This window comes from Anopheles marshallii, chromosome X (assembly GCF_943734725.1).
Source record: "Anopheles marshallii chromosome X, idAnoMarsDA_429_01, whole genome shotgun sequence".
In the NCBI taxonomy this organism is placed as follows: domain Eukaryota; kingdom Metazoa; phylum Arthropoda; class Insecta; order Diptera; family Culicidae; genus Anopheles; species Anopheles marshallii.
In genome coordinates this window covers 16,539,174-16,564,170 of record NC_071325.1, presented here as the reverse complement: position 1 = coordinate 16,564,170, position 24,997 = coordinate 16,539,174, and the positions used below count along the sequence as shown (strand labels likewise).

Sequence of the window (24,997 nt, the reverse complement as noted above, 5' to 3'; positions counted from 1 at the left end):
CATCGCTTGACGACCAGGCCAACGTGGCTGATAAGATACTCGAAGCACTAACCAATGCCATTTGCACCGTAAATGAAACCGATGCACCTGCAACCGCCTGCAGTTCAGAGGCTCGTATCGATGCACTCTCTCGTCGCCTAGACGAAGTTCTATCAGCTCGATCAGCTGATCGATACCCGTATTCGAACGCACACAGAGATTCCCGATCCAGACAGCGCCTTCCGCCTAGACAACCATGGGGCCAACGACCTTTTAGTGCCACGCGGTCACGAACACCATCACGAGCCCCACGCCGCTGGATCTGTTGGTTCCACTACCGCCATGGAAACAAGGCAGAGAAGTGTGAGAAGGAACATTCTGACGATCCACATACTAAATGTATTTTTTTCGGCGAGCATCTCCCGGTTTACTCCCGAAAAAAATAGTGCGTTTCTCTCTCCGCGCGCGTGAAACTCTCACCGGCCCAGCCGAACCCGTTAGCACCAGCTACAACGCATCCTCTCGTCAACCCGCAAGCAGCACCAACTCTTCTTCACACGCCAACACAACGTTAAACACATCCAACACCAGTATCAAGCTGAACCCGAGTAAGGCTGAAATCATCGAGCGAATTTATGTGAACGACAGCAGAACCAACCACCGGCGCTGAGATTTCAGTCATACCACCGTCTTACAAGGACAGAATGAACCCGACGTCAGCTAGAAAACTCTTCGCAGCGAATGGAAGCTCAATCGACGTAGAATCTCACATTATCGGAGCTGATTTTTTAAAGCACTTTGATCTGCTAGTAGATATTAAACGTAATCAGCTGATTAAAAATAAGACCGTCATCACTAACACAATACCAGCCCACGTAGCCGTATGTAGTTCAAGCGATAGTTTCTCCCATCTAATACACGAATACAAGGATATCACAATACTCGACAACAAGCACAAGCCGGTCAACACAAATGTTACGCACCAAATAATCACCACCGGTCCACCTGTCTTTTGTCGCCCTCGTCGTTTGGACCCAGAAAGATTGCGCGAGGCAAAGATAGAATTCGATTTTCTTGTCAAAAATGGTATTTGTAAACCATCTAAAAGCTGTTGGGCAAGCCCTTTGCACTTAGTAAAAAAATCTAATGGGAAATGAAGACCATGTGGGGACTACAGAAATTTGAATGCGATCACTGTACCGGACCGTTACCCCGTGCCTCACATACTTCACAATTCACATACTCAAGATTTTTCAACAATACTTTTCAACAAGAAATTTTTTTCCTGTATCGACCTACAACGTGCATATCACCAAATCCCCATCGCCCCTGAAGATATACCAAAAACCGCAATTTCAACACCTTTCGGGTTATTTGAATTCAATTTTATGACATTTGGTCTACGAAATGCTGGTCAAACTCTGCAACGACACTTACACTCCATCCTGGGAGATTTAGATTTCGTGTTTCCATATGTCGACGATTTATGCGTTGCATCGGAAGACAAAAAGCAACACCAACAGCACTTGCTCACAGTATTCGAGCGCTTAAGAAAAAATGGTTTAACCATTAACCCCGAAAAAAGCCAAATTGGTCGTTCAGAGGTCGAATTCCTCGGCCATCTTATAAGCGCAAAAGGTATCAAACCGAAACCCAGTAAGGTACAAGCTATCCTCGACTTCCCGAAACCAGTCATAGCGAGACAATTGAAACGTTTTCTTGGCACGATTAATTTTTACCGGCGTTTTATACCACACGCAGCAGAAAGCCAGCAAATTTTGCACGGCATGATAAATGGTAACATTAAAAATGAATCTACCGTACTGAATTGGAACGAAAAAAGCACTCAAGCCTTTGAAAAGTGTAAGCACGATTTAGCACACGCAGCCTTGCTAGCACATCCTTCACCAAGTGCAAACCTCGTCTTAGATGTTGACGCTTCCAATCATGCTATAGGAGCTGCACTTAACCAACTGACCGCCAAGGGTATCGAACCATTAGCTTTCTTTTCGAAGAAATTGACACCTGCGTTACAGAAAACCAGCACTTATGATCGCGAACTTTACGCCATTTACGAATCCGTCAAACATTTTAAAGACCTTTTGGAAGCTCGCGAATTCATAGTATATACCGATCACAAGCCGTTAACTACAGCGTTTCAGCAGAAGCTCGATAACGCTAATCCCACACAACAAAGACGACTCCTTTTCATTAGCGAGTACACAACAGATATTCGACACGTTTCCGGCAAGCACAACCTGGTTGCTGATATGTTAAGCCGCATTGACTCCTTGAGCACACACATCGATTATCACCACATAGCCGAAGCGCAACAAACCGATACCGAACTACAAGAATTTTTAAGTAACCCACCGGAAACAACATCACTAGTACTTAAATCATTGACGGTACCAAACTCTACCAAAAAATATTTTGCGATATTTCAACAGATCATATTCGACCTTTCGTTCCTAAAGCTCATAGAAGAATGATTATCTCCAAGTTACACAACCTATCGCACCCCGGTATAAGAGGAACCACTGACCTGGTATCAAAACGTTTTGTTTGGCCATCTATACGAAAGGAATGCAAAACGTTAGTAGAGACATGCATTGAATGCCAAAAAAACAAAATAATACGCCACAACAAATCGCCGATCACTACTATAAATACACCGAACGCACGATTCGCACACGTCCACATGGATCTAATCGGCCCACTACCACCATCAGAAGGAAATGCGTACTGTTTAAGGTTGATCGACAAATTTACGCGTTGGCCTGAAGTAATACCGATCCCGAACATCACAGCCGAAACCGTTGCACGAGCTTTCATCACCGGATGGATTTCGAGATTTGGTGTTCCTGCTAAAATCACAACTGACCTCGGAAGGTAATTCGAATCGGAATTGTTTCGCTCACTGTCCTCAACATTAGGTATCGACCACCTTCGAACAACACCCTACCACCCTACCAATCCAATGGTCAGATAGAAAGAATGCACCGCCAGCTAAAATCTGCGATTCTTTGCCACAAAAATGCCCGTTGGACAGAAGCACTACCCATGGTGTTACTTGGTATGCGTTCCAGCATAAAAGAAGACATCGGTGCAACAACTGCAGAGCTCACCTATGGAACAACACTTCGACTACCTGGTGAATTTTTTGATAAACACAAGACGACATCAAACGCATCACCTGACTTCGTGGCAAACCTGAAAAACATCATGGCTTCGTTGCAACCACCACCCCAATCGAACCACAACACGAAGGAAAAGGCATATGTACAAAAGCAACTCCAATCTTGTTCTCATGTTTTTGTCCGCATCGATGCCGTCAAGCCTGCTCTAACCCCGCCTTATGATGGTCCATTCAAAATAATTAAACGTAATAAGAAATCTTTCGTTTTAGACATCAGAGGTAGGAATTGTGAAATCTCCATTGATCGTCTCAAATCGGCGATATACAATGAACCAGCTATTCAACAGCCCAATCCGGCCAACCCTCCGGCCAACCGACCGGATAAAACAACCAAAGATTCTGGTACGAAAATGGCGGACCCAATTGATTCCTGAAGAGCTATGCACCAGACCCGATACGGCAGGAAAATTTATCGTCCAGATAAATTTTAAATAAAGGGGGAAGTGATGTGGCGAGACTATCACGCAATCTCGCACGCAAGCTAGGGTGAGAAACAAACGCCGCAGCATAAACCGCATAAGTTCGGATATCTCTATTCGGATATCCTAAATGTTAACCAATGTTAACCTGAACGCTTTAGGCGCAATAAAACGCTCTCTACCATTGTAACCGCGAACCCAACCGGACGTGTTAAGTATTCTTCTCCAAATCCGAACATAGGTAAATTCTTATCCTATAAGTACTTCAAACTCAAACCAATCTTTCACATGGGGGTTATAAACATGCGGCCGAAAAGGTGTCAAGAATCGGGCTGATGAAATTAAATGCTCCCGTTCAAAAATCCAGTGCTTACAATCAAAATTGTGCGCCGACGACAAGAATATGACGCCTATGTATTTTATCATCCGCAGCCCTGATTTCATACATTACATTTTCTAATTGCTTTACCACTTTGCCAGATATCCATGTGAACTCTCTCCCAGGGTGCATTTGCTTTTGGCCAAACTGCAGTTTTCTCTCTCGGTGGTGCTTTTGCTGCGGACTGACAAGCTTGGCAATTATTTACCACTTCAACGATGTCTGCATCCATTGATGCCCAGTACACATAGCTGCGAGCAATGGCCTTCATACGAACAATTCCCGGATGACCCTTATGTAGCTGGTCAAGACATCTTCTTTGTAATAATTTCGGGATTACCACTTTTTCTCCAAACATGATGCAACCTTGAACTATGGTTAAAGCATCTTTCCGACCATAGAAGCATGCCATATCTTTGCCAAACTGTACGTCTCGTGGCCAACCATATTTAACATATCCGTAGATCTTTTTCAGCATTTTATCATTCACTGTAGCGTTGGCAACTTCTTTGTGTGTAAGCGGAAATGGCGAGTTAATTGCTACATATTTTACGTCCTCTTCTATATCTGTGTAGGCAATCATGCATTCTGACTCGGGCTTCTCATGGTTGCTAATTAATCTTGATAAAATGTCTGCATTTCCGAAATCTTCTGTGCGCACGTATTGAATGTCGAAGTCATAAGCAAGCAAGGTAATTGCAAAACGTTGCAAACGGTTGGCTGTGTACGTAGGGATTCCTCTCTTCGAGCCGAATATCCTTAGTAGAGGACGATGATCATTTTGTAAATAAAAGTGTCTACCGTAAATCATTTTGTGAAATTTAACCACCGCAAAAATAATTGCTAAACCCTCACGAAATTGATCGTAGGCTCGCTGTAGGCTTCTTCCGCCTTGGTAAGGGCCCGCGATGCATGTTGCACTACTCTTACTGACCCATCTGGATACTGCTGACTGATCGTGGCCCCCAGACCAATAGATGACGCGTCAGCTCATGCAATAAGTTTCTGCTTTGGGTCATAATGTGTAAGTAAGAGGTTTGAAGCTAAGATAGTTTTAAAGGAATCAAACGCGGCCTTGCATTCTTTTGTCCACTCGAACTTGTTGTTCGTTTTTGGTAACTTGTCAAGCGGGTAGCGCAGATTTCGCATATTAGGCACGAATTTGCCATAATAGTTTAAAGCCCCCAGAAAGGAACGCACACCTGATATATCCGTTGGCTCTGGCATTTTAATTATAGCTTCGATTTTATCCGGGTTGAGGAACATTTATGCACATTTATCGGCTCTAATGGTAAATCCAAACTCTTCCATCCGCTGAAGTACTTTAGCTAATATTTCGTTGTGCTCTTGCTCAGTTTTTCCACCAATTATTATGTCGTCTAAATAACCGGAAACGCCGTACAAACCAGCCAACATGGCGTCCTTTATTTGTTGGAAAGCTCCCGGAGCAATCTTAACACCGGGTGGTAAGCGATTATAGGTGTACAAGCCTTTGTATGTATTAATTGTCAACAGTTTGCGATAACGAGGGTCTATCTCAACTTGTAAGAATGCATCTGATAAGTCGATCTTACTGAAGACGATGCAGTTTGCCAGCCTCGCAAAAATATCTCCAGGGAGCTATAACGGATAATCATAAGGTTGAAGAGCGTCGTTCAAACCTGTGGAATAATCGCCACAAATTCGAATCGCACCACTGGCTTTTCTGACGACGACCACCGGTGCTGCCCAATCCGAAAAATTCACAGGGGTAATGATCCCAAGCTGTTCCAAACGATCCAGTTCACTTTCTACAGCTTCCTGCATTGCGTAAGCAACTGGTCTAGGTGGGCGAAATACAGGGCGACAATTATCCTTCAATATTAGCTGAACGTTTCCCTTGGAGCAAACCCCTGTTCCATTGAACACAGTATGAAAACGCTGTTGTAACTGGGTTACTCTAACAGATCTAACTTGGCTGCAGAATCCATCCATTGGCGTTTTTCGCGATCACCGATGATGGTTGTAGTCTAGGACTCCTGATTTGTTTCCATATCTGCCTGTTTACGATTGTTATGTCAGAGGCCGTATCTAATTGCAGGCGGACTGGTGTGGCGTTAAGCGTGACATTCACAAAACGACGATGATTATTCACACTAAAAACATTCATTGTGACGACTTTGGTGTTAGCTACGTAACGATTCCTGAATCTTGACCATCCCTTTGGTCGAAAATGTCTCTCTCCACTTTGACGTGGCTTGCAGAAGCCTGCCTTGTGCCCAAACCGGTTGCAGGAGTTGCACTTGCTAGTGTTAAAGGGGCAATCACGGGCCCAGTGCAAATCACCACACTTAACACAAGGATATCTGGGCTTATTTGTGGATTGCATCGTATGTGAACGTGGGAACCGCTGTTCCCGGGACTGTACGGCCAACACGTTTTCTTTACTTATCCCTTCTATCATTGCACTATCACGCATTAGGTTTATGAGACGGTGGCATTCGGTTGATAAATGTTGTAGCATCTGATCTGGCTTATCCTCTATACGCGCTAACAACCTAGTACACATGTCTTTATCCCGTTCTTCCTTTAGACCGCACACGAATAGCAAGCATTTAAATTGTTCCTCGCTCATTTTGCTAAGCTCAAAATCCACACACGCTTTGTTAAGACGACACGCAAACGTTAGATGATCCTCGCTCTCTTTCTTGGATAGTTGTAAGCATTTAAACCTTTTGCTGAGCAGCGATTCACGCGAATCGAATAGCTCTTTTAATGTTATGATCGTATCGTCAAATTTGAAGTCACTTGAGCGCGCGGGTAAAATAAAGGACAAATACCTGTCATGCTCTACAGGACCGAGCTTCCGTAGCAGCAAGCGCACTTTCGCGGCGTCATCGATCCGCGCTGCATCCGTGTTGAACAGGTCTTCATAGCGCGAAAACCATGAACGAAAAGTGACACCACTATCACTATCATATCGAAACTCCGTGATGTTTCGGGAAAGCGCTTCAATCACTTGCTCAGGTTGGAAGCTGGTAACAGGAAAATTCTGCGTCGACATACGTTGGCACAGTATTTGGTTGAGCAGCTGTTGCTGCTGAAGAAGCTGCAACGTTTGCGCCAAAGCGCCATCGCTGATGTGAGTGCCCGCGGTGGATGATGCCAATAGTGCCGCCTGCGATGTGCCGTGTTGCGTTGCGAAGTGTGCTTGCAGAGGAAAACGTGCATGCGATTGCGCGGTCGCTTCATCCCGCGCAAAATTTACACTCGGATCCGTAAACAGTTGCGTCTGTCCGTTAAGAACGGTCCCGGCGGGTTGTAGTGCCGGAACAAATAGGCCGGGACGTCCCAATGATGAACGCCGGTTTTCCTCATCGGTTTGCACATCACCACCATTTCCTTCGCTGGTGCTCATCCTCCGTCGTTTAGGTCGTGGGCGCAGAATTTTTCAGAAATAAATAATTTCACGATAAAATAAATAAATAGATAAAAGAACGAATAAATAGAATGACCTCGTCGCCAGTTTTGTGTTCGGATGTGCGGCGTTGCAATTGTACACGAACACGTTTTGTACAATAAAATAACTTAAACCGTATATTAGGATTATTATGGCGCTACGTGACACTCGCACGACCTATCTCGTCGACGGGACCTTTGGAAGAGAGCGCAAATTATCGCTTGTCCTTTTGACCTGTCACCCCGATATCGACGGCTGTCACCAGCCGTGAGCCAGGGGCAGGCAACCGCACAATGGTCCCAACAATGTGCTACATCGTGAACGGGCTAAGCGAATTGTGGCGCCGAGCGAGCGTGACGGTAGGACGGGTTACGACCATCACAGAGCTGCTGAAGGAGATCTCCTGGGTAGAAGGCGTTGAAGCAGTAGCGGCGCAAGCCCGCGGCACGCGGGCGGACAGAGAATTAGTGGGGAGACAACGGTGCTTCACGTGTGGTTCGTCTGAGCACGTGGCTCGAGACTGTTGCCGGATCAGGGATATTCAGGGCAGTGAAACGAATCAGCCAGACGGAAACTTCCGTAGTAGTGCCAGACAGAGGTTACGATGCTACACCTGCAACGAAGCAGGTAATATAGCCACAGATTGCCCTCGACATTTAGGAAATCCCCAGGGCGAGATGCGCAGGACAGGTAACATGGCTAGCCAGAAACAAAGGGAAAGGTATCACGTGAACACAGTACATGAAGAAGAAGAAGAAGGAAGCGTTCAAAAAGAGGTAAAGGCAGGAAACATAATTTTTATGTTCTTTCGTCAGTTGAACACAAATTTAAGTAAAGTCGCAAACATTTTTAATTAAAATAAAGAACTAACATAAAACCTGAGCCTAGCCTAACCGCACGCACCCTGCTGATCGCTTGCCTGCTTGTCGCCGTGTGTGCTCATCCGCACACGCGATCGTGAATATGGCTGCGCCCTGACGTCGCACGTGGACCGATGACAGCCTAACGTCTGACGGTTGTCAATTGTAGCGACAACCCAGAGTGGCATGTCACGCGACGTTCTGTCCACAACAATAATCGTTAAAGCATTATTAGACTCTGGGGCTAAAGTTTCCACCATTCGTGAAAAAATTTCAGGAGTTACCGGAACACCACGAAGCGTAAAGGGATATTTGTACGGATTCGGAGGAGCAAGGGTCGTGGTAAAAACGAAGTTGGGAATTAAATTACGGGTGGATGACGTAGAAATGGAAGCAGAGCCATGGGTGGTACCAGACGAGGTACAACCAGTAGACATAATCAACGCATGATACAACCATGATACAACCAGGCGTGATTGTCACGTTTAGGGATGGACAAGTCAAATTCAGGAAGGACGGAACGAATAGGAAAACGGAAGAAATGAAACAAAATGCGGATAACAAGAAGAAAAATCAGACTGCGATAGAAGATGATAAAATAGACATGGAAGGAAGTACGACCACGAAAAAAGAGATCGCCAGGTTAGTCAACGGATATAGAGACTGTTTTCCAAAGGAAATGCAAGAATTAGGAACGGCAAACGGAACAGAAATGAAGATAGAGCTTACGGGACATGATCCGGTTTATGTTGAACCGAGGAGACTGCCATATGCGCGCGAAATGGTGGCCAAAGAGATAATAGCAGAACTTCTGGAAAACGATATAATCGAAACGTCGATCTCCCCGTACAATAGTCCAATAGTGTTAGTTCAAAAGAAAAGTGGAAAATGGCGCATGGCTGTGGACTATAGGGAGCTAAACACAAGAACAGTTAAGGATCGTTACCCACCACCCGAAGTAGAGAGATGTCTCAACGCCCTTAGTGGATCAAATGTGTTCATTACATTAGATCTGTATTCGGGGTACTATCAAATACCAGTAGAACATTCATGCAGGGAAAAAACAGCATTCTCAACACCTGAAGGCCATTTCCAATTTAAAAGAATGCCTTTTGGGCTAGTTAATAGTGGAGCCGTTTTTCAGAGGGCGATCGACAAAATGGTGAAAGGGATGGGGCAAAACAGAATAGTGGCATATGTAGATGACATTATAATAGGCGCTCGTACAGTGGAAGAGGGGCTATTACTGTTGGATAAATTATTAGCAGAAATAAGGAAGCACGGGTTTACGATAAACCTAAAGAAAAGCCAGTTCATGAAAACGAACGTGGAATGCCTGGGGGTCGAACTTTCAAAAAACGGTATCAAACCAGGAACGGAGAAATGTAGAGCGATTACAGAGTTCCCCACTCCAAATGACAGCAAACAAGTACAAAGATTCCTCGGGCTGGCAGGATATTTTAGAAAATTTGTATAGGGATTCAGCATCATAGCGTAACCCTTACATGCGCTAACTAGAAACGAAACTGATTTTAAATGGGGTAAACAAGAGGAAAAGACATTTCGAATTCTGAAAGAGAAATTAACAGAGAGACCCCTATTGGCTTTATATGATCCAGAAGCAAATGTTGAGTTACATACGGGTGCTTCTAAGAAAGGGGTGGCAGGAATCTTGATGATCGAGAACGCAGGACAATGGAAACCCGTTAGCTATTTTAGCCGGAAAACTACTGCGTTAGAAAGTAATTACCATAGCTTCGACTTAGAAGTTTTAGCGGTGGTAGCCAGCGTAGAAAGATTTCGACAGTATCTGCTTGGGCGACCCTTTGTGGTAAAAACGGATTGTAGCGCGGTCAGAGACACATACACCAAGCGCGAAATGAACGCTAGGATAGCAAGATGGTTCTTAAAATTACAAGAGTACAACTTCCGCATTGCGCATAGAGTAGGGAAGAGCATGGGGCACGTAGATGCTCTCAGTCGCGGGGCACTTGAATTACGCGAAGCGGAGCCAACAGTGGCAGAAAAAATATTAGCGATAGAAGCAGATACCAACGATTTTCTGGCATCTATGCAGAGGCAGGACGAAAAGATAAATAATATCATGGAAACATTACAAAACCCAGTCACTAATGATGCAGAAAAACAAATCCATGATAATTATAGGCTGGAGCGTCAGAGGCTTATGAGAAAGGTAGAGGGAGAATGCAAATGGGTAGTACCAGTCAGAGTGCGATGGAGAATAGTACGCGCATACCACGACGAAATGGGTCACTTTGGAGTAGATCGAGTACTAGAAACACTAAGGAAAAGGTTCTGCTTCCCGAATATGCGGAAGTACGTTCAGGGGTACATCGAAGCATGCCCGAAATGTGCGTACAATAAAAGGAAGACAGATGGGTATATGCACCCAATACCAAAGGAGCCTGTGCCGTTCCATACGGTACACATGGATCATTTGGGTCCTTTCGTGAAATCAGCTAAGGAGAACCAATATTTACTCGTAATGATATGCGGATATTCGAAGTTTGCGATACTGAAAGCAGTGAGTTCGACAAAAACAGGACTAGTAATTCGGTTTACTGGAGGAAATAGCGGCTATCTTTGGAACACCAAACAGGATAATCACAGATAGGGGTACGGCTTTCACATTAAAAATATTTGAGGATTATTGTGAGGCAAACGCAAGCCAACACGTGAAAGTAGCCGTAGGTACGCCGCGAGCAAACGGACAGGTTGAGCGATACAATAGAACTATACTGACAGCACTGAGCTGCTCTACAGGGGAAAATAGCCGGAGGTGGGATGAGAGGTTACCACAAATACAATGGACTTTGAACAATACGCGCAACGCCACGACGAAACGAAGCCCAAGTGAACTAGTCATGACGTACTGTCCCAGGGATGTACACCAAAATATCATTGCGTTAATCCTCCACGACGAGGATGATAATAGGACACAGGAAGTAGACGAAGTTAGGCGCAAGGTCATAGAGGAAACAATAAGGGGACAACAAAAACAAAAAAGGTATTACGACAAAAAACGCAAGGCACCCAGACCTATGAAGTGGGCGACATGGTATTAGTAGAGCGGGACCTATTGGCAACCGAGGAGAGTAGGAAGTTGGAGGCGAAATACAAGGGGCCGTATTGGATCGTAGAGAAGTTGCCAAACGACCGATACGTAATCGAAGACATACCAGGAGCTCAAAGATCTCAGCGTCCACTAAGAACCGTATACGCAGTCGATAGAATGAAGCGATGGGGAAAACACCCAGCGTTAGAAACAGACGAGATAGATGACAGCAATACAGACAATGAGTTCGCTGCGGACAGCGACATCAATGTGGTGTCCGATTGTAATCAGGAGTTTCGAAGATAACAGGTGTAACACTGTTCCGAAAACGATAAGATCGGTGAGGGCGAAGTAGTTCGTTACGAACAGGGATTCACGAAACAGCGATACAGAGAGAAGGACGTGCGTGTGATAGATCGGAGAATAAAGTACCGTTACACTATAATTAAAATTGAATCAAAATCCACCCATTTGAAACGGCGACCAAATGAAGGTGTTCACACGTACGTTGAACGATTCGGAGCGTGAACGGCCCGTTTGACAGCTTTCGCGCCTAGTTCACGCCTGTTTCTACATACGTCTGAACACCGCTAATGATGCAAACCAGCTTGACAGCTGGCAGCAAACATTTTCCTGGCCTTGTGCTGCCGATTTACGTGGGTTTCGTTTTGGTATGCAAAAAAGAATCGATGGAGGAGTAAAATTAGACCTTAAATATTTAGATTTTTTATTAAAAAAGATTTATACCTTTACATTGCAAAAGCTAAGCAAAGCTGCAGAACTTAATTATTTGACAACGCTTTATTCCCACAGCTGACATATGTCAAAAACGCTTCAACGAATAAACGGACGCACACGGATAAACGCATTCAGAGGTTACATTTCAGCGCTGATTTTTGGTAGTTTCAATCGAGCAAGCATACATTTGATAGCCGATCGCTGAGCAGTTACAACGTATTTGGTGAGTAAATCTCTAAATTGGTAGGGAAAGCAGGGAAGAGGAAGCACATTTTAGCAGAGCAAAATGGTGCCGGTTTCGTGAATATCTTGTGCGGTAGAAACAGTGCGCCGGAACAAACATCGCCCTGCGTGCGGGCAATGCGGATTTGGTGAATCGTGTAAATCGTGTAACCGTACCGTGTAACGTGTACCGTAAATCGTGTAATACGGTTTTTGCACGCGTCGTGCTTAAGTAAGATCTGATGAAGAACCCGTTTGGTTCAAATTTGATGAGTATGCAATTTGGTGCCAATGCGTACTGGGGTCGATTTTCGAGATATTTCGATTCTCGCTTACGGATTGATAAAAGATGGTGGAACCGGGCCGCTATATCTGATTAGATGTTCATGTACGGAGTATGGAATAGTTTTGCTAACCAATCTTTATACCCACCCACGAATAGGAAGATTGCACGGGTAATAGTTAAATTAGTATTTCGTTCAGGTGAAATTAGTAAAATCATTTACCAAATTATCCAAAAACCGAGCGCATGTTAAAAAATCTCCCCGTACGCACATTGAAACTCCATTGTTCAAATGGCGTTGGCAAACGAAAGTGGCGATGCGTAAGATGAAAAAGATGGATGCTGATGGTAAAGATCCTGTGTTCGAGCTCGAGCTTGCCTCGATTGGAGTAGCGCAAAAATTTTTTTGGACTTTTAAGCACAGGAAAATGTGTTTTTATTAATATTTTTGTATGTGTGTTTTTTTTTTTCAATGCTTTACCAACGGTTGGCAAAGACGCCTCGGCGTCACTGAAGGGTTAGTCATGGTCTTATCGCGCACGCTGATGCGAATGCCGATGTCAGTATTTTTTATCAACCACTGGTAGTACGGCACAGGTACGCTGGCGCGATGGCTTTGTTCGCGCACGGACGGAAGTACTCGACGGTTCCCGGTTTCGAGAGCGTTTTTGCTACAGAAAAGTGTCGCCATAATGGGGCTGGTGGTTGTAAAATATCTGCGCTGCCAGCTGTGTGGAGCGAGTTTTGCATCTCTTGCACCGACAGTTGTGTTGGTTTTGTGGAATGTGCGTGCTGTTTGATTCGTTACCGTACGATGGAGCGTTTAGCCAAAGGGCGGGTGAAGTATTCTAAAACTTCCTGCTATCTATGCAGCGAGTGGCTGGATGATAATGTTGTCAAGGTAAGCAAAACTGTCTGCAAAACACACGCGCACACGACGCGTCGCTACGAACGGGCGTCGCAAGATAGCTTCCGATAGCTTCCTGCCTGGCAAAACGGTTTGATGATTGCAACATGGTGTCCGGGGGCCTAGTTTTTATCTGCGTCATTCATGCATTCAAACAGAAGATGGATAGAATGTTAACGATGTTCGCATTAATATATTTTTCTATTTACTAACTCACACCGACAGAAACATTTACTGCATTGCCGCTAGAAACAAATCGTGTGCCCGAACGTTTGTGGTGCGATCGTACAGCAGAAAATACTCCAGCTAAATCTAAGCACTTGCAGTGCGGGCTACGGTGAGCCGAAACCGACCAAGACCATCAAGAACAGCTACAATAGCGAAAGCACTGCCAGCAAACACCATGTCGTCGATGGATGAAGCTACGGCCAACATTCTGGTTGATAATACGGCATCCGTGATTTTCGATTTAGAAAAAAACATTCTTGAAATGAAATTGTCTGCTGCGCGAGTAAAATCCCGCATGGTCTACCTGGAAGCGCGGCTGGATGGGTTGCTCCTAGCATGCAATACGCTGTTGGAGGTGTTGCGTAAAATCGCTGCTGAAGGCGGCCAGCCACCGAACGATGCGAACGAGCTGATCGCTCATGAGCTGGAGAACATAAAGACCCAGTTGGAGGTGAGTTGCAACAGCCGTGTTTGACGTGTTTTTTTTTTTTGCTCACCTGCTTAACCGCCCCTTCTTTCTGCACAAACCATTTCAGCCCCTCTCGAATACGGCATCTTTGGACAACCAGGCGGGTGGGTCACAGCACGCACTAGTAGCTATCGGGGGTGCAGGCATCCCGGTCGCGTTGTCGGACTTGGAAAAGAAGGTTAAGCAGCTGGAAGAACGGGTAACTAATTATCAGCACGATACCCACCGCACTAACAACCGTTTTGATATGATGGAAAATCACTACAAGGTTGCATATTATCAGGCCGGATTGGCCAGCCAGACCGGTCGCATCATTTGGAGCATTCATGACTATTCCAATCGCTTGGCAGATGCGAAGGCGTACAATGTTATGATGCGTGGTCCAATCTTTAGCCATGCCCAGTATGGCTATACTCTGCAGGTGAGTGTTGTACCCATTGTTACTAACCGGTGTTCTGAGCCTTCACTTACTGCTTCCTTGCTATGGTACGATTGCAGGTAGTGTTGGGCTTGAACGGTGTGGGCCCCTATCAGGGCCGCAACATGGCGGCTGGTGTGTTGGTGCTGCCCGGTCCGTACGATGCCTTGCTGAATTGGCCGTGTCGCTTTAACGCGACATTTATACTACATGACCAGTGTGCTGAACGCTTAACCGCACATAACATCACCAAGTCGTTTGTGGTAAAGCAAAAAAACCAACAGGATGGATGCAACCAGTACGTGCATGTACTGCACGAAACAATTCGCTGCTTCAATTATCTCAAAAATAATACTTTGATGATCGAAATGATTGTGGAACACCAGGCTGACAGCAGCCAGAAGTTGGCAAGTTAGTGAAGGCGATTTTATGCACAATCTCACCAGAAGGCAATGGTAGGGTTTTTGTATCTCAACTGTACTGGGCGCGTTATAATTCTCACACCGTCACGCAACACAGATATTTCCAACCACAACTCGTCTTGTTAGGCACGCCTGGAAGAATGCTCTTGCGAATTTCCTTGCGACCGTCTTGTTTGATCGGTTGTTGCACGTTTCCTACTTTTATTTACTATTCCATTGCACCCTTGGGGGTGGTATCTTATTGCATTAGAGGTTAGTTATGAGCACTCGAGAGCAGTACATCACTGCAGTGCGCAACGCGGCAGGGTAGAGCGTTTCAAATAAGCGCAGTGTGTTGCAGTACGCTACTGTTGAAGGGCCGCCATGTTAAGGTTTCATGTTGCTGTTGGAAGTATCTACACTGGCTTATGTAATTATAGCTCCAGGGCCCCATTCGAATACTAACATTCTAAAGCCATAGGCAGATATAGGAGTCATAAAAAACTACAGGGCTCCATTCGAATACTAACATCCTTAAGCCTTATCTAGATGTAGCAGTCATGAAAGACTCAGTAGACATTGGAGAATTTATATTTACAATGTCAACGGCACTCAGAGATTCTAAAGCCTTAACCAGATGTAGCAGTCATGAAAGACTCAGTCGACTTTGAAGAATTTTTATCTACACTATAAACGACAATAATTGCATGAAATGAGATAAAACAAAACCCACACTTTGCATATGCTTCACTGACAAGAAAACTGAAACACACTGATGCGTAATGATTGTAATTCGTTTATTTTGAAGCTTTTATTTGTGTGTGCGTGTGTGTGTTTGTTGTTGTTTTTCTTTCGATAAATGTAGTTAGGTGAAGGCAACGCATCTCAACACTTGGGTTCATCTCTAGTATAGCTCGAATTCAACACCTGCATCCCATATGTGTGTACCATTTCGTAACCTGTTCGTCTGACGAATCTTGTGCTGGGTGCATCCTACCGCGGCTTGGAAAGCTGTTCGGTTCCGGTACAGATAACGATGAGGAGTGTAACAGTGGTGCCTTTGAAGTGCAAACCTCTCCAGTAGCTAATGAATGTTTTGGGCTCTGGTAAGGGATTATTAAATACTCCTAAAACTCTTCCGTTTTGTGTCCGTTTGTTGCTTCGCGACAATTACATCCTACCAGCGATTTGTTTTTCATATTGACTTGGTTTACTTTGGTTTGTTTTTGTTATATATGTAAAGTTGAAGAGAATAGTGGGGAGTATTTATTAAAAGATAACTGATTACAAATTCAATGTGCTTCCTCTTTGACCGTCGATACGCGAATCCCTAATCCAGCCGCGCGTGGCTAATTATATTCTTTCTATTCCTTCTCTTTCTCTTCCACACCTCTTCTCACCTGTTTAAGCTTGCTTCGCTCGCGCTCAGTGTTTTTATCTTTCTTTTTCAATCCTCTTTCACTTCCTTACACATCCACACGGCCTCTCCTGACATAGCATCCGCCTCGGATATTATTCGGTAGTCAATTCTACCCAATATTTCTTCATTTGGCTCGATGCTGTAGTTGTATGTAGCGAACCTTCGCCACTGATTTTTTCTACTTCATACCGATCTTTTGGCAAAATATTTACAACCTTGTAAGGGCCTAAAAAGTTTGGCGCTGTTTTCATTCCTGGATTAAATTGACTTCTTTGTACCAAGACAACATCTCCTACTCCATACTTTGTGGACGGCTTAGTGCGTAGATCGTAATTTCGTTTTTGCGTAGCCTGCGCTCTTTCAATACTCGATCTAGCCTCTGCTCTTATAGCGCTACGGTCTTCATGAAATTGTGCTACACGTATTTCCTCCATCAATTCTGATAAATGCAAATCTTCTTTATGACGCATCTTGACCCCAAACATCGCTTGAAAAGGTGCGACCCTAATCGACTGATGAACATTTAAGTTAAGCCATTTTTCTACGTTTCCAACATGTTTATACCACTTTCGCGAATCGTTTACACATAATTTCGTCAACATGGCTAGTATTACCTGATTAGTCCTCTCGACTTATCCGTTGCCACGCGGCACACCCGTAACAATTTCAACATGTTCAATATTCTCTTCATCGCAATATTGTTTGAAATTTTTAGATGTAAATGCCGATCCTTTATCGCTTACTATTCTTCGTGGATTGCCAAACATATCGCTTTGATTCCGCAATCGCTGTATAACCTCGTTGGAGGCCGTCGTCTTCGTCGGAAATATCCATGTATACTTGGTGAAAGCATCTACCACTACAAAGAGATATTTATACATCTTATCGGTAGCATCCATAGGACCGACTCGGTCAACGTGATAGGTGTCAAACGAGACCTCCCCTTTTTCTATTGGATACAACCCACCGTCTAATTTGCCTCGTTTGCGCTCTGCAATTAAACATGTAACGCAACACTCGATCTTCTTTTTTATCTTGTCAGTGAGATTGGGAATGAAATAATCGCGACTTATAACATCTTCATACTTACGTACCCCGAAATGTCCATTTTCATGGGCCCTTCTTATAATTTCACTTTGTAATTCTGTAGGAACGACTACAACTTCTTTCCCTTGTACTAACTTCATCAAAATCTCACCGTTCATGCAGTAGTCGTCGTATGCTTGCGTTTTGAGTAATTGTCGTATAGCCGAAATTCTTTCGTCTTTTCTCTGTGCAGTTATTATCATCTCTACCAAAGGATCATTTGATACTATCATTATAGCCCTACTTAAAGCATCCACATGCCTCATTGACGTTCCAGGTCGATGTACTACTTTAAACTGATATTCCTCCAATACTAAAGCCCATCTGGCTATACGCGCAGAAAGTTCCTTTGCTTTCAACGTATGTTGAAAGGCCGAACAGTCTGTTACAATCGTAAAAGGTATTCCTAGCAAATACACACGGAATTTCTCTACTGCTCGTACAATGGCTAATACTTCCAAATGGTAAGCACTGTAGTTTTTCTCAGCATCATTCGTTTGGTAGCTCATATAATAGACAGGATGAAGATGGTTGTCTGCTCCCTTCTGAAACAATATTGCTCCGTAACCTTCCTTTGAGGCATCGGTAAGTTAACACAATAGTTAGCATAACGATATTATCGCACACGATCGCGCCTCAAACGAGATGATACATCAGCATATTTCTACCGCACACGATCGCGTCTCAAACGAGATGATACATCAGCACCACGATCGCGCATCAAACGAGATGATACATCAGCATATTTCTACCGCACACGATCGCGCCTCAAACGAGATGATACATCAGCACCACGATCGCGCCTCAAACGAGATGATACATCAGCATATTTCTACCGCACACGATCGCGCCTCACCCTTCGGAAACGAATAGATTCGTCAGCACTTGTCTCTCATCCGCTCGTCAGAAGCCAACACTTCGTTCGAAGGCCACACATTCTTCCCAAGCGCGATTCCCACTTCCAAATCAGCATAAAAGCATAGGGAACATATCATAAGACGGTTCATTTCATCCCTAGTTCTTGTACTAGCAGGTTCTAAAGATCTGAATCCATCAAAACAACGTGAGAAAAGATAAATAAAACTATAATGTTTTTTTTTTAAATCTATCTCTCACGGCGTATTGATTAACTGGCGCCCGAATAGGGACCTTTAGTGAAGAAAAGTGCGAAAAGTGTTCATGTGAGAGTGAAATTATCGTGTCGCAAGTACCGAGTAGTGATCACGTAAGAGTGTCAATCACACCGCGTCGCGACAACATCTTTCCCGATCGCAAATTGCAGCCGTGTGCACAGGTGCCTAAGTAGCCGGGAGCAGCTAATAACTCGTTGCCGGAGGAAAGGGATCACGCCAACACACCGAGACGGAAGGAAGTCACTGAATATCACTGGAGGCCCGAGTAACAAAATCAACCCCGTTAGAGGAGGTGAAAAAATCAACCCCGTTAGAGGAGGTGAAGAAATCAACCCCGTTAGAGGAGGTGAAGAAATCAACCCCGTAAGAGGAGGTGAAGTATGAATATATTAATGTGAGTATAAAAAAGTGAGTATATATATAAACCAATTCATTGCGTTTAAAGTGAGTGAAAAGTGAAAGTTCATAACAAAAAAAAAGGTGTAATTCATAACAAGGTGTTAATCGATTTAAAAAAAAGCAAAACTGGAGGATTTAATTTCAAGCCTAAAACGATTTTCCGACAGAACCGAATCGTCGGAACATAATAATAAAAAAACAAAAGATCTTTGGAAGTATTCTATGATGAAGTCAATAGACTTCTCTCATTGATAGCCAACCAGATAAAAACAGATGACAGATTTGTACATCCAGAAGCTTCGAAGGCTCTTATAGAAACATATAATAAGAAGGCAATAGATTCCTTCATCAGAGGTCTTGATGGAGATGTGCACAAGTTCATTAGAAATTATGAACCAACATCTTTAGCAGCAGCTTACAGTTATTGCATCTCATTCCAAAATGTAGAATGTCGTAAAATGTGGACCAAACCAAGATTGGTCAATACTCCCACAGCACCACGAAACTTGATACCGTTACCAACACCCCCCTTGCCACCAAGAGCATTTAATAATTCGCAACGACCAATGATTGCACACAGATTTAGACCACAATTCGGAAACTCGTATCAACCGAGACCACAGTTTTTACCGCGTCCCGCTTGGAATAATCAACCGAGACAACAAATTTTTCCACGCCCTATTTGGAATCAACAAAATAGAAATGCGTTCCAACACAATAGGCCAGAGCCAATGGAAGTCGATCCATCAATCAGATCGCAACAAGTGAATTATTCAAATAGACCACAAAATTCTAGTAATGCTCGACCCCAGAAAAGACAAAGATTTTTTAACATGGAAACAAACATTACCCATGATAATGACGAATACGAAAGATACATGAGAACTGTAGAAAAACAAGAAAAATCTAACGAAAATCACGAAGCTGAACTTAATTTTTTAGAATAAAATCAGCTATACCATATTTTATATACAATGGTAAAGCTGGACAACAAATAAAAATTCTAATTGATACAGGATCCAATAAGAATTTCATTAACCCAAAACATGCGAAGATTTCCCACGAAGTAACTAAACCATTTTTTGTTTCATCAGTTGGAGGAGATTTACGTATCACCAAATATTCACAAGCGAAAATGTTTGCCCCTTATTCCAACGTAAATGCTAAATTGTATCACCTACAGGAGTTAAAAACATTCGATGCCATAGTTGGCTATGATACCATCAAAGAAATGGGAGCACTAATAGATACAAAAAGCGATAATCTGATAATTAACGAAAACATAATACCTCTTTTTCTCTACCCATTACAAGAAGTTAACAGGATCGAAAAAAGAGATAAACATCTGAACTATCAAGAAAAAGAAAAATTACATTCATTCCTTAACAAGTTCCAAGATTTATTTCAGCCCCCTGACGAGAAGTTGCCATTCACAACAAAAATCGAAGCAACTATATCAACGAATGATACCGAACCTGTTTACTGCAAGTCGTACCCATACCCCTTCTCTCTCAAACAAGAAGTGGAGACACAAATCAAAAAACTGTTAGATAATGGCATAATCCAACCATCTAGATCGCCATATAACTCACCTGTTTGGATAGTACCCAAAAAGGCTGATGCCTCTAACGAAAAAAAATATCGACTTGTGATCGATTATAGGAAGCTGAATCTTAAAACCAAAAGCGATTAATACCCTATACCTGACACTTCAACAGTCCTTGCAAATTTAGGTAACAATAAATATTATACCACACTTGACCTAGCATCTGGATTTCACCAGATTCGTCTAGCAGAGAAAGACATAGAAAAAACCGCTTTCTCAATTAATAATGGAAAATATGAATTTTTACGACTACCATTCGGTCTAAAAAATGCACCATCAATTTTTCAGAGAGTCATGGATGATGTTCTCAGAGAACATATTGGAAAAATTTGTCATGTGTACATTGACGACATAATAGTTTTTGGAAAAACATTTGACGAGCATCTGAAAAATTTAGAAACTGTTTTAAACACATTACGTGAAGCAAATTTTAAAATACAACCTGATAAATCCGAATTTTTGAAAACAGAAGTTGAATTCTTAGGATTCATTGTTTCTGAACATGGCTTGAAACCAAATGAGAAAAAAATAGAAAGTATCCATAAATATCCCGAACCTAAGACTATCCGAGAACTCCGAGCATTTTTAGGACTCTCCGGATATTATAGAAGATTTGTTAAAAATTATGCAGCGCTGGCAAAGCCCTTAACAAAACTCTTAAGAGGAGAGGACAACCAAGGCCACTGCAAAATCACGAAAAATCAATCAAAAAATTTCCCGATAACATTTGATGAAAACGCCAAATCAGCATTCAGAACTCTTAAAGAAATTTTCTCATCTGAAGACGTTCTAGCTTACCCCGATTATGATCATGATTTTATTTTAACAACAGACGCATCCGATAAAGCACTCGGAGCTGTCCTGTCACAGAAATTAAACGACGTTGAAAAACCAATAACGTTTATATCCAGAACTTTATCAAAAACGGAAGAAAACTACGCAACTAATGAAAAAGAAATGCTTGCTATAGTTTGGGCTTTACATTCCCTACGTAATTACATTTATGGTGCAAAAATAATAATACTAACAGATCACCAACCCCTAACGTACGCAATATCGCCAAAAAAATAATAATGCAAAACTAAAACGATGGAAAGCGTTCATAGAGGAACATAATTATGAACTACGCTACAAGCCTGGAAAAAGTAACGTCGTAGCAGACGCGTTATCAAGAATTCAAATTAACTCGCTAACACCAACACAGCATTCCGCTGACGATGATGACAGTGCATACATACTATCCACTGAAGCCCCTATTAACGTTTATCGCAATCAATTAATTTTCAAATTATCTAACAATTCATCGTATGAACTAATCACACCGTTCCCAAAATTTAAAAGACATGTTTTCTATGAAAAGGAATTCTCTAATAAATTTTTAACCGACAAATTAAAAAGATTCCTAAACCCTAACATCATTAACGGTATACTAACCGATGAAGTAACTATGAGTCGTATTCAGGAAGTATATAAAAATTTATTCAATCCAAAAACAATGAAATGCCGATATTCTCAAATTATATTAGAAGATCTTACAGAAGAAGAAAGACAACTAGAAGAAATACAAAACATTCACAATTTTGCTCATAGAAATTCAAAAGAAAATTCTCTACAACTTATAAAAAAGTTTTATTTTCCTACAATGAGAAAAGTAATAGAGTCGTATGTTAAAAATTGCGAAATTTGTAAAACAGAAAAGTACGATCGGAAACCTCAAAAGTTTATTGCTGTAAGGACACCAATACCCACATATCCAGGAGAAATAATTCATATCGATATTTTTGCTTACAATGCAAGTTTTTTGTTTATTTCTTCAATAGATAAATTCTCAAAATACTTGAAAATGAGGCCAATTAAGTCAAAATCGATAGCAGACATAAAAGAAGTTTTAATACAATTGTTGTATAATTGGGATATACCCGCCACCATTGTAATGGATAACGAAAGTTCATTTATTTCAAATGTAATAGAACAAACGATGTTAAATCTAGGAATTAAAATTTTCAAAACACCTGTAAATCGATCAGAAACAAACGGACAAGTAGAAAGAGCTCACTCGACAATTCGCGAAATTGCAAGATGCATTAAAGCAACGAAACCAGATATAAGTATCCAAACATTAATACAAGAAGCGACGTACAAGTATAATAATTCAATTCACAGCGTGATTAAGAATACGCCTAAAAATATATATACAGGAGAGAATAATGAAAATATGAACTTCGAAGAACGAGCTAAACAAAGAAATGAAAATGATAAAATAATTGCTAAAATATATGAAAAGCAACAAGGAAAAATTATAGAAGAAAAATATCAAGATTATATGCCAAATGAGATGGCCTACGAAAAAACGAAAACGAATAATAAACGAGATAGGAGATATGAGATAATCAAAATCAAAGAGAATCATCCTACCTACGTAATCGATACTAATAATCGAAAAATACACAAAGTAAATCTACGAAAAACTAATAATTGATCATGATTAACCTTAATATCGTTTCAGAAATATTATGATTATATTAACCAACGTAATGGCGAAGATCTACATACACGATTTATCAAAAAATCCTTTAGCGATTATACCAGTAGGTGAAGCCAAGATACGAATAGGATACGTAAGAGTAATCCACCCGATAAACTTGTTAGACATTAGTAAAACGATTGACGAAACTATTGAACTAATACCAACAGAGGTTCAAACCGAATCTTTAGAAAAGTTGATTCAGTTAAAAGCTATGAAGTTACAAGAAACGTTTAAGAAAGTAAAACCGTTTAAGAAACAAAAGAGATGGAATACCATAGGGAAAGTTTGGAAATGGGTAGCAGGCACCCCTGATGCCGACGATCTTCAAATTATCAACAGTACGCTGAACTCTCTCATCGAAGAAAATAATCACCAAGTAATGATTAACGAAGCATTGAATAGAAGACTACAAGAAGTAACCGATATTGCTAACCAAGTGCTAAAAAACGAAGCGCAACGCTATGAAAGAAGATATGCAACTGAAACAAGACAGCTAATAATATTATCTAATTTGGATATTTTGCAAGACCAAATCGAAACTATCGAAGAAGCTATTTTATCAGCCAAACACGGAATACCGAACAGCAAAATATTGTCCACCGAAGATTTACAAATGATTAACGAATTCTTGAAGAAGAACGGAATCGCATATACTACAGCAGAAGAACTTCTCGCTCGATCAGTAGCTCAGTTTATGATGAATACGACACATGTTCTGTACATGCTAAAATTCCCAAGAATATCATCACAAATCTACGAGTATGATTTCATCGAACCAATAGTAGCAAATGGGAAACGGATAATGTTAAAACAGAACTTCATTATAAGAAACGAAACACATGTATACGAAGTCATCGAACCATGCCAAGAAGAAGGTATTTATTACTTATGTGAAGGAAGCAATGTTCAACATCCTACGCAATGTATATACCAACTAATACAAGGGAAAAATTCCGAATGCCAATATGAAAAAGTATATTCAGCTAAATTGATCAAACGGATAAACGATGCAAATATTTTGATCAATAATGCATGGGCTGAAATCACATCAAATTGCAGCAATTCCAAGCAATCTTTAAATGGTTCATTTCTAATACAGTTCGAGAAATGCAGTGTGAACATTAATGACGAAATATTCTCCAATACAGAAGTCATCATCCCTAGAAGATCTTGTCACTCAACATTGGGATTGATCATCAACGAGACCAGCCTTGAAGATAATCCACCTACCGAGTTCTTGAACAACATTACATTAGAAAACCGCAAAATACTGCAAACCATTAATCTACAAAATGAATCGCTGAAATTTAAATTGCATTTATTCGGATCAATAGGAACAACAACAATCGCAATTGTTATTGGCATTGGCATATTCTACGTGTTTCTTAAATGTCGTAAACGAACAATAGAAGTTAAAATACCAGATACGGGAAGTCATACGATAAAAAAACAGCCTAAGGCAATACCATTGAATTTTCACGCGATGCACAAACTTTGAGGACAAAGTAATCAAGAGGGGAGGAGTTAACACAACAGTTAGCATAACGATATTATCGCACACGATCGCGCCTCAAACGAGATGATACATCAGCATATTTCTACCGCACACGATCGCGTCTCAAACGAGATGATACATCAGCACCACGATCGCGCATCAAACGAGATGATACATCAGCATATTTCTACTGCACACGATCGCGCCTCAAACGAGATGATACATCAGCACCACGATCGCGCCTCAAACGAGATGATACATCAGCATATTTCTACCGCACACGATCGCGCCTCACCCTTCGGAAACGAATAGAT

The 24,997-nt window shown here is 42.1% G+C and overlaps 1 protein-coding gene and 1 pseudogene across 1 annotated transcript; both read left to right on the top strand.

Moving 5' to 3' along the window:
- Positions 1-235: 235 nt before the first annotated feature.
- LOC128710777 (uncharacterized) lies at positions 236-13,921 on the top strand (annotated as a pseudogene).
- A 103-nt stretch (positions 13,922-14,024) lies between these two features.
- Positions 14,025-15,164, top strand: LOC128710766 (TNF receptor-associated factor 1-like). Its single transcript, XM_053805622.1, has 4 exons — positions 14,025-14,180; positions 14,266-14,619; positions 14,697-15,027; positions 15,136-15,164. The coding sequence occupies exons 1-4, from the start codon at positions 14,025-14,027 to the stop codon at positions 15,162-15,164; spliced, it is 870 nt and encodes a 289-aa protein (XP_053661597.1).
- Positions 15,165-24,997: the final 9,833 nt, after the last annotated feature.

What these genes read in the sequence shown, in the direction of transcription:
- LOC128710766 (XM_053805622.1), top strand. Translation starts at nt 14,025, where the DNA reads ATGGTCTACCTGGAAGCGCGGCTGGATGGGTTGCTCCTAGCATGCAAT. An exon ending in ACATAAAGACCCAGTTGGAG is followed by an intron (nt 14,181 to 14,265) that starts GTGAGTTGCAAC and finishes AAACCATTTCAG; the next exon opens with CCCCTCTCGAATACGGCATC. An exon ending in AGTATGGCTATACTCTGCAG is followed by an intron (nt 14,620 to 14,696) that starts GTGAGTGTTGTA and finishes GTACGATTGCAG; the next exon opens with GTAGTGTTGGGCTTGAACGG.